The following is a 14,280-nucleotide window of genomic DNA, read 5'->3' on the forward strand; positions in this document are numbered from 1 at the left end:
CTAAGATTTTGTTATATTACAACTTTTATTTAACTACCGTTATAATTAATTTAGACTATGTTACTCTATATAATTTTTATTTCAGCAGAGCAAAATCGTTATCTTTAACAATATTTGAGACTGTTACCGGTATTCGTTTTTGTAATTTTAGATCGATGTAAAATATGTATCATCCTTTTAGACAATGTCACCGACTTTATACCAAGTTTCAGTTCTGTATCGATACTGTAAAAACCAAACAAATACCGACCAAATTCCCCCGCAACGCGCGTGGAAATTTTACTAGTTTATATTAATACATGCATATCTTGAAAAATAGATAATGTTATGGAATGGGGGGCTTAGCATAACACCATAAAAATCCAAACCAGATGTCAAAAAAGGCTCCTAGTTTACAAAATTTTTGAGGTCATTCTCATTACCAGAAAACCAAAACTTACATTATGACCGAGTTGATGTGGATTGTTTGATAATTAGGATGTTACAAATACTGGCGAAGGCTTTCTCCACTCGTGCTTTCCATTTCCTTTAGAATTTCCTGAGCCAACAATTTAACATTCGATTCCACGTCTTCGAGTAATTCGCCAAGGAACGGGATGGTTTCAGGTAAGAATACCAAATATTCTTCTCTCAAATTATCCACCAAAAACTTCACTATCTTTAGCCCTAGTATTCGGGTTCGTACCTTCTCACTCCGTGTTTGCATTAAAACCTGCAAGACATATTGGAACATAAACAAATTTAAAAAGTTGAAAAGAAATGCTGTAGTGAATAGTGATAGAGAAAAGTGGAAACGGGTCAGGCAAATCTGACCTAACCCGGCCCAATCTGAGACTAACCTCATGATTAAGTGGCTTCCAGAGAAGGTCACTGGCGGAAGTAACAGCCATTTGTCCAACACAAGAAACCAACACATCATCAACCTCGTTAACCGAGGGTACATCTGGATGATCTTCAAGAGAGGTTGGTGGATCAACCACAAGTTGTGAGATAATAGGTTTCAACAACACCTGCACAAGACAATAAGTGTATGATCAAATACAGCTATCATGAAAGTGATTAATGCATTAAACAGTATTTGTGCTTACTTGGAAATTTGAGGAATCAAGAAACGCAAGGTTTCCAGCGTCATAGAGAAAACACTTGTGAAGAGAGGACAAAACCAGCGCTCTCACATGCCATTTTCCAACAGACAAACTAGAATTTTCTTGGCTCTTGTATACATCCGGGCCTGTAAGCTTTGCTTTCTTCTTTTGACTTGGACCGGATTTTGCAACTTCATCGGTCAGATGACGCACCAATCCATTAAGAATGTATTTGAAGTATGGAACAAACAGCGATCTATAGCATTACAGATTAAAAATAAAATAAGAACAAATTCTGCTAGCGCAACATGACTTTAAGGTGGTGAAAACAACAGAATATTATTAACTCACCTGTGGCTACTGACAAGCTTTTGTGTTAAACTGAAGAAAGATATTGCACGGTCAACATTTGCAAGCCCTAAATCATCATTTTGTTCTACATATTCGGACCACTCAACACACCTAATGAAAAGAGGCTTGAACATGTTTTCCGTAAGTTTCGCTGTAAGAACCACCATTGCATTGATAACCTCCTTCTCTACAGCAGTAATATTCTTGACTGAAGTAGGGCGTTGGCGGCGGATATCAAGAGCAAGCAAACACGTGTCAAAGATACTTAAATAAAAAGCAGATACAGATGATCGGTCCATAGTACTAATGAAATCCCCCAACATCTGGAAAGTAATTGATAAGCTTGAATCTCCAAATTGGACTGCTTCAGAGTATATCTTCAAAAGAGGTGGAAGCAAAAGTCGAACAGCAACTCTTTCTGTTATAAGTTTCCGTACAGCATCAGCTTTTAGCTTCAACTTCGAACTTGAGTTATTTGCATATTGAGAACGCAAAATTAAAAGTTGCAGAATTTGACCAAGATACGGATTCAAGAAACCACCAAGTTTATCAATAACCGCTTCTACGGTAACAAGAATGGACATGAAGAGAGATTCTTTAGAAGTTTCACTGTCTTGGGGTTCTGAATTATCACACAAAGAGACAGCATGACACCTCTTAAACACATTATCCATGATACTAGGAAGTTCAGGTAAAGATCTAGGCCCAAGCACGTTAATTAACGCGCCAACAGTCCGGAAACATCCGGAAGAGACTGCCAGATCATCAGAATGTATATGCTTAATAACCGTTGCTAGACATGTGTTAAAGACGGAGTCACTAGAAGGAAAAACTGTCACTAAAACTTCAAGGGTAGACACCGCTGATAGCCTCAAGGAAGTTTGTTTAGAAGTATCTGCACTGTCATCGACTATTTTTAAGATCTCCTGACACATTTTCTCAAAATGTTGTGATGTAATTTCGTCAAACAGAAGCCATGAGCTTCTTATGCTTGGATTAACAACCTTCTTATTATGCTTTTGTGTTAATGTGCTGCATTCTTTTGCCACATCACATAGAAGCCCGAGAGCCTGTTGAAAACCATATACATAAGTCATGATGTAGAAAGTAAGCAGGTAAATTTGTTATAATTAGTAAAAATTCTCACTTTTTTTCGCAAACTTAGGTCTGCATGACCCAACAATGTGATGATGACTTGAAAGTAAGTAGAGGGCAGGAGCCCCTTTCTGACAGACGTCAAGACTGCGTGCATGAGCTCTTTTAGTTCTTTTCCGAGCGAGGCTGGAACACCGAGATCCTTTCTCTTTGACCCAACCAGTTGCAAGTAAGTGGCAACATGCTTCATAAGTGCCCCACATGTTTCCTGAATGCTATTGTCATCTCCACCAGATTTAAGCTTGAACGATATTTCCGGATCTTGTAATTTGTCATTAATAAACTGCATTGCAACTAAAATTTGCACGACAAGTTGTGGGTCCCATGATTCCATTTCAAGCTTCTGAAGCATCAGTACAAGTGACGGAAGCCAGATCGAGCATGAATACTGCCCTGAAATTTGTAAGGCGAAAGTGTACTGCCACTGTGTACGTACACTTGCAGATACATGCTCCAATGTGTTATCTTGATATGAAGCCAATGAGCGAAAAAGGAGGATAAGTACTGAAGCTAGGCTGCTTGTCTCCCCTAGAGTCCTGTTAGGTAAAATGGACAGGTCAGTTTCGCTAGATTACAGGTTGTTCGTACTATACAGATTCAAAATTTAGTTTCCTCAAAGTTATGTCGTTCAGTTGGAACATATATACAAATCTAAAACAAATTTAAAGGTCCATTTCGTTGTATTTTAATTCAATAGCAAATTCAGGCATTGGTCCAATCACACGATGTGTGTGTCAAGTAAATAAATAAATAAATAAAAATTAAGCATCTGGTTTTCAGATAACACCAGTTTAAATGTTGGCATGTAAACCAAATAATACGAATTCAGTTCGGTTCAGTTCTGTTTTCTTAGAGTTACACCCAAACCAGGTAGGGTAGCCTAAAAACTGATAATAAGTACCTCAAAAGATGCTCAACAATAGAAAGTCTCCTATGCTGAGCAACATCCGGTAAAATATCCAGAAAAACCTGAGAAAAAAATGTCAAGTTAAACTCATGACGAAAGTACGATTATTAATATTCAGCATAATGTACCTGCAACAGTTCCTCTTGATTTTCAGTCTTGGATAGCCAACAAGGCACAATAGTTGATACGAGGTCTTCAAATACTTTCTTTGAGTGGCTGTCCCACTGCAAAATAGATACGACACGTGAAATCTAGCATTATACATGTGCCATGCTTCAAACATTAGTTTGGTACGAACTTAGATCAATATACCTGTGTTACAGCCGATTGGCCAATGACAGTAAGAATATCAAGTATGTGATCCAAAACTATGTCCGGCATAACCCTTGCAACTGCTGATAACAATGAAAACACATGATTACGTGTGGCTGCATCATCTGTCGATCGGACACAACTAACCAATAGCTTTATGTCAAAACTCTCAACAATTCCATCCTGCAGTAGAAACATGTGATAACATGGTTACTAGACATGGAACAACTTTTGAAGGGTACTACAACAAAAAAAGATTAGAAACATATTTATAACCTGTACTCTATCAGTGACAATAAGGGAATTGGTAATATCCTCGAGGACTGAAAGTAGATTTTGTTGTATGTAACATAGTGTACTTTGTGAGACATCAGAAGACGCTTCTGCATGTTGTTCATCCTGCTTAACAGCTTCATTTATCCACTCTTTGTCCGTAAAAACTATGTTAAGATGCTTAAACAATGGCTCTACAAGAGTGGTCCTGTTCTCTATGTCTTTCTTTAGTAACAAGACATCAAGTAAAGAACTCAAAAACGAGAGCTTGCTGCAGCCCCTATGACCAACATCGTTATGTAGTTCAGATTTTAGCTGGGTAGTGGCTTTCTTTTTCTTCTTTCCGTGTGGTGTACCAGTTGAAGGAGCTGCTTTTTCCAAAACAAAATCAAGCATCCGATGTATCGTCGAGCTAGAAACCTGCAACCAAGCATCACATACTTATCATCGTTAACACTTGTTTCGAACCATTATTTAAGCCTCTGTACAAACTATGGAAAAAAAATAAATAAAAAAACAAAAAAACAAACCTTTATCTGTAACAAGGCCGTTCTTGCAGCATTCTGAATTTCACCATTACAGCTCCGAAACACACACACAAGTTCTTGAAATAAAAGTTCCTGCAGATTATGAAAAACAGATTAGCACAAAATTTGGTATGTCAATATCAGTCAAAGTCAAAATATTCCAGCCTAGAATAATCAAACTTAAAGAAACTTACCTGAATTTCAGGCTTGAAACCTCCATACAAAGAACTATTAAGGCATCTCAAAACAGTTGCACAAGGCTGTATAATGGAAAAATCTTCTGAATATGAACGATCAACCTGCCAAGGTATGGAAAAAAAGCAAAATGTGAATATAATTCCTTCCAACTTTTGCCAACTTGATAGTGTAAACACAAATTGTTGAAGGTAGATAGATGAAGCAAATGAGCAAATCAGGAATTCGGGTCACCGGTCGAAACAGAAAACCTTTCGTGAGAGCCTAAAACCTATTCAAAATCTTAAAAAAAAGCGATTTGACAGGTTTTAACAACTCACCTGAAGTGCCTTCAAAATGTATGAATCAACAGAATGCCCAACGGATGCTGAGGTAAGCTTCATACAGCACTAGAAAGACAAAGGTGAAAAGGTTATTTAAATAAAATAATGAGATTCTATTATTCTAAAAGCATAATCATAACACTTTATGTGGAGAATTACCTCTAGTAGAAGACAAAGGACTTTGACTTGTATCTTTGACAATGTCGTATGATAATTCTTGCGTCTTTCTAACAGATCATGTAGCAGAGTATTAACTTCTTTTACTTGCATAACTTGGTTTCCCAAACCTTGAAGCAAGAATACTATTTTCATCTGCCAGTTTGTCAACCATATGAAAAGTTAATACAAATATATCCAAAACGAACAACACTTGATGCAGCGATAATTTAGGTAGAAATTAAATGAACTTACGATTCCGTAAGGACATAACGATAGTGCCGAGCACAAGATAAATTTCAGTATGCTGTCTTTTGTGGGCCTATCAAATCTGGATAAGTTTAAAACGATACAGATTTAGATCAAGTGTAAAATTTTCATCACAAATATAATACCGTCAAACTACAAACTTTATGAAATACCTTTCTCCAACACTATGTGGCACCAGCAATCCATGGTGCGAAGAGCTTAGCAATGTTGTAAAAAATTCAGAGAGAAAATCGGTGTCGGATACAATAAGCTTCTTTTGTTGAACCATCATCGCCAAAATTTCTCCAAGAAAGTGACTCCATACAGCACTTCTCCCTGCGGCCAAGTACCACAAATATTTTTTTATGACACGACAACTAGCATTATTAAATCAGGTCTGAGGAGCTAATTAAAAAACATACCATTTTTCCCACCAGATAAACTAACATGTGGCCATAAAGTTAATAGTCCTTCAACGCAGCTCATGGCAGCTGACCGTATTTCCTGAAAATGGAAGGCCCTCAATAATGATTTAAGAATTAGAAAAGACTATGGACGACTTTCAGCTTGTTTCATTGGTTAGACCTGTTGCCTTTTTAGCTAAAAAATTTGAATTGACGTGTTTGAGATGAGACACGTAATTCTACCTGGTCATCGCTAGACAGTGGAACAAGAATGGAAGGAAACTCAGCAGGTAGTTGAAGAAGTAAGCTCTCATCTATTTCATTTTCTAAACGAATTCTCTCCTCTAACTGAAAGCAAATAAACGCAAATGAGTGTAGACTCTCTTTTTGGACAGTAACAGCAACACCTGCATCAATATACGTACTGTGAAAAGCCATTTGAATAATCAAAAGAACGAACAAAAAAGACAAAGCTCTTCTACTGTGCTTTACAGTATTGCCAAATACTTTCAGACTCTCTCACTCCAATTAAACTAATGCAATGTATAATAAAGAAAATTTCTAAAAGTAACTCAAAAATCAATCAAACAATCAACCCGACCGTAATCCGACTAGCCAAGATCTCAGTCAATCAGTAATAGAGCTATCACACATATATATATAAGTAATCCACAAAAAAATCAAAACGTTGACCTACTTTCGTCTGTAAAAAGCGAAGACAAAAAGCTAGCGGGAGAGCTCTTCTGTTTTGAAACAAGCTGATGAAGATGCTCCTTGAAAATAACCTTTGAATGAGACGCAAAAAATGAAAAAAATTTATGAAGAATAACTTCCCGCTTCTTGTTTTCATCCTGCAAGAGTTGAGTTTTAGCATAAGTAACCCGAATCGACCCACTAAAATGTAACAAGTAAAAACTGTCACCTTTAACAACCAAAGAAAGGGCTAACCTTAGAGACATCCTCACAAGTTGTGGCAAAAAAGGCATCCAATAACCGCCGGAATATGCATATTAATATCTCAGCGTTCAACTCCTCAAATCCCATGTCATGCATGTTATCAAGAAATGCTTTGCAATCGTTGTCCAACATTGTTTTGATTGACTGTAAGATCAGAAAAATTAGTTGGTTTAGGAACCGAGAATCATTTAAGTGTTACTAAAAATAGTGCACAATCATCTTCAAAGTCTGTATCATTGAACGAACATCCAAGTAACTATATTGTTGAGAGTATACCTCTTCTGTAGAAATTCCAAATCCAGCTGCCTCTAACCTGTCCCACTCTTTTAAAACAATTGGAAAACAGGATTCGTACAATGCAGAAAACTGCCCAAAATCTGAAACATAATAGAAGAAAAAAAGGCCATATAAGTATACGAAGACATCAGATTAACTTGTAAGCAGGTAAATAATGTAAGTTTTAGTAAGAAAGTTGATAAAAAAGGTTAAAACGTTTTAGTTAGTTGGCAAAACAAGTGCTGTTTCCAAAGTAGTCACTGCGTTAATAGTCTATTTTGAATAGATTCGACACCATTTAGCAATTAGAACGTGAATAGCAAAAAAACAAAAACAAAAACAGCGCCATTTTTGCAAACCAAAACGTTTTTTATATCTTTCGTGTTTTTGCAGCTTGGGATAGTGAATAGAGAAATGAACGACAAGGCATCATTGTACACATGGCATCCTGGCAATAATAAAACCAGTACAGATAGACTTACCTTTTTGTGGTTTCATCAGTGCATGCAACAAAATCATGAAAAATAATGTCTTGGACGATTCCAAATCATCGCAGTATCCAACAAACCACCGTACATGTTCGTCAAAGTTGGCCGAAAAATATTCCGCCATGGCATCGATATTACGCATATTAAGATCAGAAATCTTTTCAAACGTCAATTTCTGTAACGATTTAAACACAAAAGAAGTTAATATGCGCTAATTTTGGCATTCAAAGCAAAATACAAAAAAGCAACCAAACATAGATATGAATTTGCCTGTTCAGAGCTGGAGTCAACTCCGTGATAAAGAGGCCATTTTAACTCCTTTGCTGCACTTAAAGCCGCCATATTTGTTTTCTGACTCTGATATTTATAACAAAACCAATGCTGATTAGCAAATAGTAAAAACAATTGCAGCAAAATGTTATTTTATAGAGCAAAATCTACAAAGACCTTTGGCGTGGCTAATATTAGAGGAAATATCATTGCAGCGAGCTCTTTTGCATATCCTTCTTGGCCTGAGAGGCTTGCAATTACATGCTTAATACATGACTCAGTGATATCAGCAGCCAAAGTTGTATTATCTGATCCCTCTATAAATAAAAACAAGTTAGCTAAAAGATCACCAGCAATGACTATAGTTAAATAAATGACATTGACTAGAAAAGAAAAACTTACTTGAGAATAATATACTTGTGCATCTTTTAAGCACCTTCTGAAGGCCATCTAGAAGATCTGAATGTTTTATGAACTCAGACAATCTTTTCATACTTAACACCGCCTGGACCACACTTAGATCATCATCATAAATCCGTCTCAGCAGTGCATCATTTAAAGTTTGAAGTTTCTGATAAAAATAAAGGAAAAGTCAAAAAAAAAACAGAAAATAATTAACATATGACTTGCTGAGCTATAAATGTTGAATACTTTAAACCAGTAATCTAAACTTGAGCATATATTCCTTTCGAATATGAACATATTACCTGAGAATTAACAGGCTTCTCCCCAAGACTGGAATCCGCATCCAAGCTCATAACAGTAGCCCTCCGAACCGTAGCCTGTGACATCATATGAACATAATAAAACATCAGAAAAATGAATTGCAGGTGGACCATTACCCTGAAAATGAGATGCGATATACTCTAGTTAGTTACAGGCCAAGAGAAGCCAGCCATGTGCAATACTATACTACTTCAAACTCAAGATAGCAAAATTGGACGGTGGTCAAAACGAATAGTTTTTTTGAGTACGAGGCTGGCCAAGTTGGGTTGACCTTGACCCGCAAACTGTTTTAGTCCTCCATTTTTTTTCAAAAACATTTACTCCGGTACGTATGGATTACAAAAAAAAAATGTATCATTGCTTAAAAAATACCTTTGGATGTTCAAGTCCAAACCAAATCTTTGAATCGGATGATGCAGATGAGTCCAAGCCTCCATCTAATGCCTTACAGAGAATTTCATATGCAGAATTATCTTTCTTGGATTTCACTTCAATGTCCTAATAGGGAGAAGTAAAAGAGAGGTTGAGTTCAAAACCGAAATAAGAATATTTAAACTTGAGAAAATTAAACACCTCAAAAAAGTATACAGCAAAACAACAGACCTCTAAGGAACTTCGAACAGCTTCTCGTAATTCCAGTGAATAATGAACATTAATGGAGACCAAGATTTGTTTCAACTTGCTTTTTGCTGATTTGTCAATCCAACGAAAAGGATGAGCAAAAATATACAACATATGCAGATAATCCAAGTATGTATATATATCCAAAGTTGCCCCACAAAAAAAGTATCAAATAGCTATTGGAAGTTGTGAATTAACCTGCTGTAGATGATGTTTCATTCCCTTTCTTATATAACTTCTTAGAGATAGAAAGTACTTTTGAGACTAGACGGCCAGCTAGAGCATTAACAGGAACAGTTTCGATCATAGAAAGAAGTGCCTGATGGCACATGTCGTCTTCAAAACTATATTCCATGAGTGATTCCAAAAGGACGGCAAGAAACTTATCAATATTGAACTCCTTGGTCAATCCAGAAAGAATCCCCGTAAGATCCCTTCATCACAAAATCAAACCAAGCTCATAAAATTTAGATAAAAAAAACTAAAAACATCTTAAATAAAAGAAATTTTTAACTTTGAGGCCTACCGAATTTCTTTCAAGATATCCACAACTTTTTTAGAGAGCACTTCCACCGATTGAAACTGCCATGTAAACAAAAGGATATATCATTCATACAAGACAATGCAATGTCAGGCATGTTTAAAACAAATGTTTTGTTCACTTGCAGTGTAATTGCATCCAAGGATACCTGTACAACATTCACCAAGGCCATGAATGACACTCGAAACAACTGTAAATCAGTAGAATGTTCTGCATCGTCACGCGCCACGTCAGCAACGGAGCGAATCAAGCTTTTAATAAGACTAGAAGATAATGTTGATCTACTAGCTAGTAAGCCAACAATCATCAAAGCCCCAGCCTGACAAAAAAAACAACAATAATAATAATTAAAGTCCTTGGTATCATCAAATGTTCATAGCAGGAAACATCAATGAAATTTTAAATAGGGAAAAAACTCCCTACAAACTGAAAAACACAACCATTGACTTGAGATGTAATTCAATAAAAAACCGATTACTAATCAAATGTTTATGATGCCCAAAATGTACACCTTGTGATCTGTATTTCCTTTTGAATGAATCTGAAGGCTTGAAACCACATACGGAAGAATTCTCTTTACAGCATCAGAATCAATAGCTGGAAGAGAGCCCAAAACCTCGATAACAACAGCAGTACAGAAGCTTATCACAGGCCTTGACGGTTGAACCTTCTTGGCAGGTGAAGCCTATAAAATTAATGTAAAAGATTTACAAAAATGATTAATGATGTTCCTCGTTATCATGTAAACATATATCACTAAACTTACATAGTTGCATAGAGCTTCTAAAACCCCCATATCGCGTATACATTGCTGCACAATAACCTTCCTGGGGGGTGGTGCACCAGATATCTTAACACCCTCAAGAAACGCCCATTTACCATGTCTGAATCACAGAAAAAAAAGTAATCACAATATAAATACTCAGATACAACACTAAATCCAGAATTATAAATAAAAAAAGTAATCACAGAACAGGACAAGCCAAATGAGTTGTTCCCAGAACACTATGTGCCAAATTTTAATAAACCTTTTACAAAATAATATTTTAATAATAATAATATATCTTTTGGAGTAGAATAAACCGGGTAACTTTATGCATTAAAAGTAAACTAAGAGAACTTTGCAGCCCATTTGACCAATAAAAAATGCAACCAAAAACAAACCCTTCGTAAGTAATCAGCACCTCTAATAAAAAACAGAGCGAGAAAGAACCCATTTCTTACCCTGTGTCAAGAAGTTGCACAATACGTACAAAGACATGTGTATCATGATAAGGTAGAGCACATAAAATCAGCTCATCTGTGTTGTAAACATAGATCCTACAGAAAACAGATGAACAAGTGAATAAGTAAATATGTCGACATAAAAAATGGGTTAACAAATATGTAACCCCTCTCAATCTAACGTACAAGAAAACTTGACAGTTCAAAATGGGGAAAACATGAAAAGATCAAGTATGAATTATAAATTACAATACATACTTGTATCTACGAATTAGATATTCAAGTGTCCGCAAGGCTGAAGGTGATTGAAAATGTCCTGAAAGCAACCGCAAATAAGAGCTAATTGTAGCATTAATTTGGTTATTCTCTTCAACACCCATCAGTTCTCTATCCAATTCTTTACTCTTATGTGCAAACAAATCATTCTTGTACTTCGCAAATCGTTCATCTTGTGTCACAAGAGCCTCCAACCCTGAGAAACCAAAGCTCAGATTATTCAAACTTGCAATAACATTGTATCTTCTGGCTTAAGAAACAATTATTCAGTTATTAGAGCTTATGTTTAGTAACAGACAAAAAATTCATTTACATTAATGGCTGAACCAAAAACCAGTTAGTTTGACTGAAGCATTGTTAAACTTTATAGTACAATAATAATCTTTAGCATGATGCAAACCAAAAGCTACAAGCACAAGACACTAAGAAACATTCTAAAAGCATGCATCAGTATAAACCAGTCTATGACTTGGCATAATCCAATATTTCGGGCAGTTGATCCGACTTATATTTCGATCATAAACACTAGAACAACCTAAGTCAGTAACCGGCCCAAAAAATACTATAAATTTAATCATTCAAATGCTAGCATCAAATATTAAAAAAAAAATTCAAGTTCTGCATTCTAAGAGCACAACCAAGACATCCCTCTATATTTATCGGGTGACTATTCATCAATATATATAATTTTGTGAGTGTATAAAACCAGACAAACAATAAGATAAGTGTATATTAGTAAGATATAGACAGAGATGGAGAATCAGATGTGAGAATTTTTTTTTTTCAAAATAAACAAAGTTTAAAGAAAAAACGTGTTTCTTAGTTAAATTATGAGGGTGTTTGGGGTTGAGTTTTGAAGGAGATTTTTAGATTATTGAGTTTTGAAATCGTAAATAATCAGTTTTGAGTGTTTGGGTAAAGAAAATTAAAAAATTGATTATTTGCGTTTAGAAAGTTACAAAACGCAGTTTTCCAAAAGCAGCTCCCCCCAACTGCAACAAAACGCAGTTTTCCAAAAATTGATTATTAGCGTTTAGAAAAGGATTTTCACTTGTTTATTTTTTTAAATATATATTTGCCAAACATTCAAATAGTTGATTATCTGTTTATTGTGATATCAAGCAACAAAATCAAATCCAAACACTATCTTTCAACATCAAGTTTTGATTATTCAAAACGCATAATCTTTATTCAAAACTCAACCCCAAACACCCTCTATATAGCACTCAAGTGAAAATGCTCTAAAATGTTGATATAAACTGCATATATTCAGTTAAAAATTAGATTACACTGAATTTAACAACAATAGAGACCTACCTGAGATTGTTAAATTCATGCTTTTAAGTAGTTACATTAACCAAATTACTTCTCAACTCAAATAGATGCGTAATAAACCAAATATTTGAAAAAGTTAACTTGCTAGCTACATGAACTTTCAACTTATAAAACAAAACAAAACAAAAGCATAAAAAATAAAAATACCTGATTGAGCAAGGTCGAAGAGAGCATCAAGGTCAATATCAGCAGCTTCTTTAGCATCGAACAAGATTGAGGGGCGAGTAAACGGTCTTTTCAGAGTGTCTGTGTCGGCTTTAACAATTGACCTAATTGCTTGTAGCTGTGACGCAATCGATGTCGCCATTGAAGATGATTGAAACGAAGATTGCTGAAGAGATTTCGTTGAGCTAATTGAGAGTTTTTAAGAGTGTAATTGATAAACCCTAAAACCCACAGAGGAGTAGAGGTGCTACCGACTTCAAATGAGATGGCTGGCGCGGGTGTTTTAGGGCTTTTAGGGTTTATGGTGCTTTCATGTATACACGCCGGTTTGTTTACACGCCAAAACCGGTCCTCTACTATTGCTGAATAACACTTTTGTTATTAACTAGTCATTGCCCAGCCCGCGTTGCAGGGCAATAAAACAAATATTTCTCTCTCATAACATGTATGTCTCTACAGAGGGCAAAATCGGAATTATATTATGAACATGATACGAAATCATGATTTTAAACTAAGAGCAAAGTCATAATTTTGAGCTAAGGGGGAAAACATAATTTTATTTTGAACTGTGGGAAAACCGTAATTTTGAGCTGATGGCAGAATCGTAATTTTTAGCTAGAGGAAAAAAAAAACATTTTATTTTTAACTGGGGGCAAAAACGTAATTTTAAACGGAGGGCGAAACCGTAATTTTAGACTGGGAACAAAATTAAAAAAGAGTTTTTGAACCGAGGGCAAAAGCGTATTTTGAGGTAGGGCAAAATTATAATTTTATTTTGAGCTGGGGGCAAAAACGTAATTTTAAACGAAGAACGAAATCGTAATTTTAAACTGGGAATAAAATTAAATAAAAAATGAATTGGTCCAATAGGGAAGTGACAGGTAGCTAATAATTTTTAGCTAGGGGAAAACATAATTTTATTTTGAACCTGAAGGCAAAAACCTAATTTTGAGCTGAGGACAGAATCGTAATTTTGAGCTAGAGGGAAAAGCAACATTTTATTTTTAACTGGGGTAAAAACGTAATTTTAAACGGAGGGCGAAACCGTATTTTTAAAGTGGGAACAAAATTAAAAAGCAGTTTTTGAATCGAGGGCAAAAGCGTAATTTTTAGCTAAGGGCAAAAGTATAATTTTATTTTGAGCTGGGGCGAAAACGTAATTTCAGCTAGGGGCAAAATTATAATTTAATTTTTTAGATGGGGACAAAACCGTAATTTTAAATGAAGGATAAAAGCGTAATTTTAAATTGGAAATAAAATTAAATTAAAAGTTGGTTGGTTCAATAGGAAAGTTTTTGAGCTAAGGGCAAAAGGATAATTTTATTTTTAGCTGGGGAGAAAACGTAAGTTTAGCTAGGGGAAAAATTATAATTTTATTTTGAGCTGGGGGCGAGAACGTAATTTTAGCTAGGGGCAAACTTGTAATTTAATTTTTTTAGCTCTGGGCAAAACTGTAATTTTAAA

General features: G+C 35.4%; 1 protein-coding gene across 1 annotated transcript; it reads right to left on the reverse strand.

The window, feature by feature from the left end:
- Positions 1 to 243: 243 nt before the first annotated feature.
- On the reverse strand, positions 244 to 13,144 carry LOC110940389 (uncharacterized protein At3g06530). Its single transcript, XM_022181940.2, has 35 exons — positions 12,799 to 13,144; positions 11,299 to 11,512; positions 11,041 to 11,136; positions 10,583 to 10,700; positions 10,328 to 10,501; positions 9,965 to 10,135; positions 9,802 to 9,857; positions 9,474 to 9,709; positions 9,258 to 9,343; positions 9,027 to 9,152; positions 8,636 to 8,710; positions 8,331 to 8,499; positions 8,106 to 8,245; positions 7,929 to 8,015; positions 7,653 to 7,833; positions 7,171 to 7,271; positions 6,886 to 7,038; positions 6,635 to 6,788; positions 6,181 to 6,344; positions 5,956 to 6,037; positions 5,707 to 5,869; positions 5,540 to 5,615; positions 5,288 to 5,440; positions 5,126 to 5,194; positions 4,805 to 4,909; positions 4,614 to 4,703; positions 4,087 to 4,503; positions 3,811 to 3,993; positions 3,627 to 3,722; positions 3,493 to 3,560; positions 2,584 to 3,127; positions 1,437 to 2,506; positions 1,089 to 1,341; positions 840 to 1,010; positions 244 to 712 (listed from the first exon to the last, which is right to left on the reverse strand). The coding sequence occupies exons 1-35, from the start codon at positions 12,956 to 12,958 to the stop codon at positions 482 to 484; spliced, it is 6,432 nt and encodes a 2,143-aa protein (XP_022037632.1). The 5' UTR covers positions 12,959 to 13,144; the 3' UTR covers positions 244 to 481.
- Between the last annotated feature and the right edge of the window lie 1,136 nt (positions 13,145 to 14,280).

The sequence above is a fragment of the Helianthus annuus genome, chromosome 5 (assembly GCF_002127325.2).
Source record: "Helianthus annuus cultivar XRQ/B chromosome 5, HanXRQr2.0-SUNRISE, whole genome shotgun sequence".
Lineage (NCBI taxonomy): Eukaryota > Viridiplantae > Streptophyta > Magnoliopsida > Asterales > Asteraceae > Helianthus > Helianthus annuus.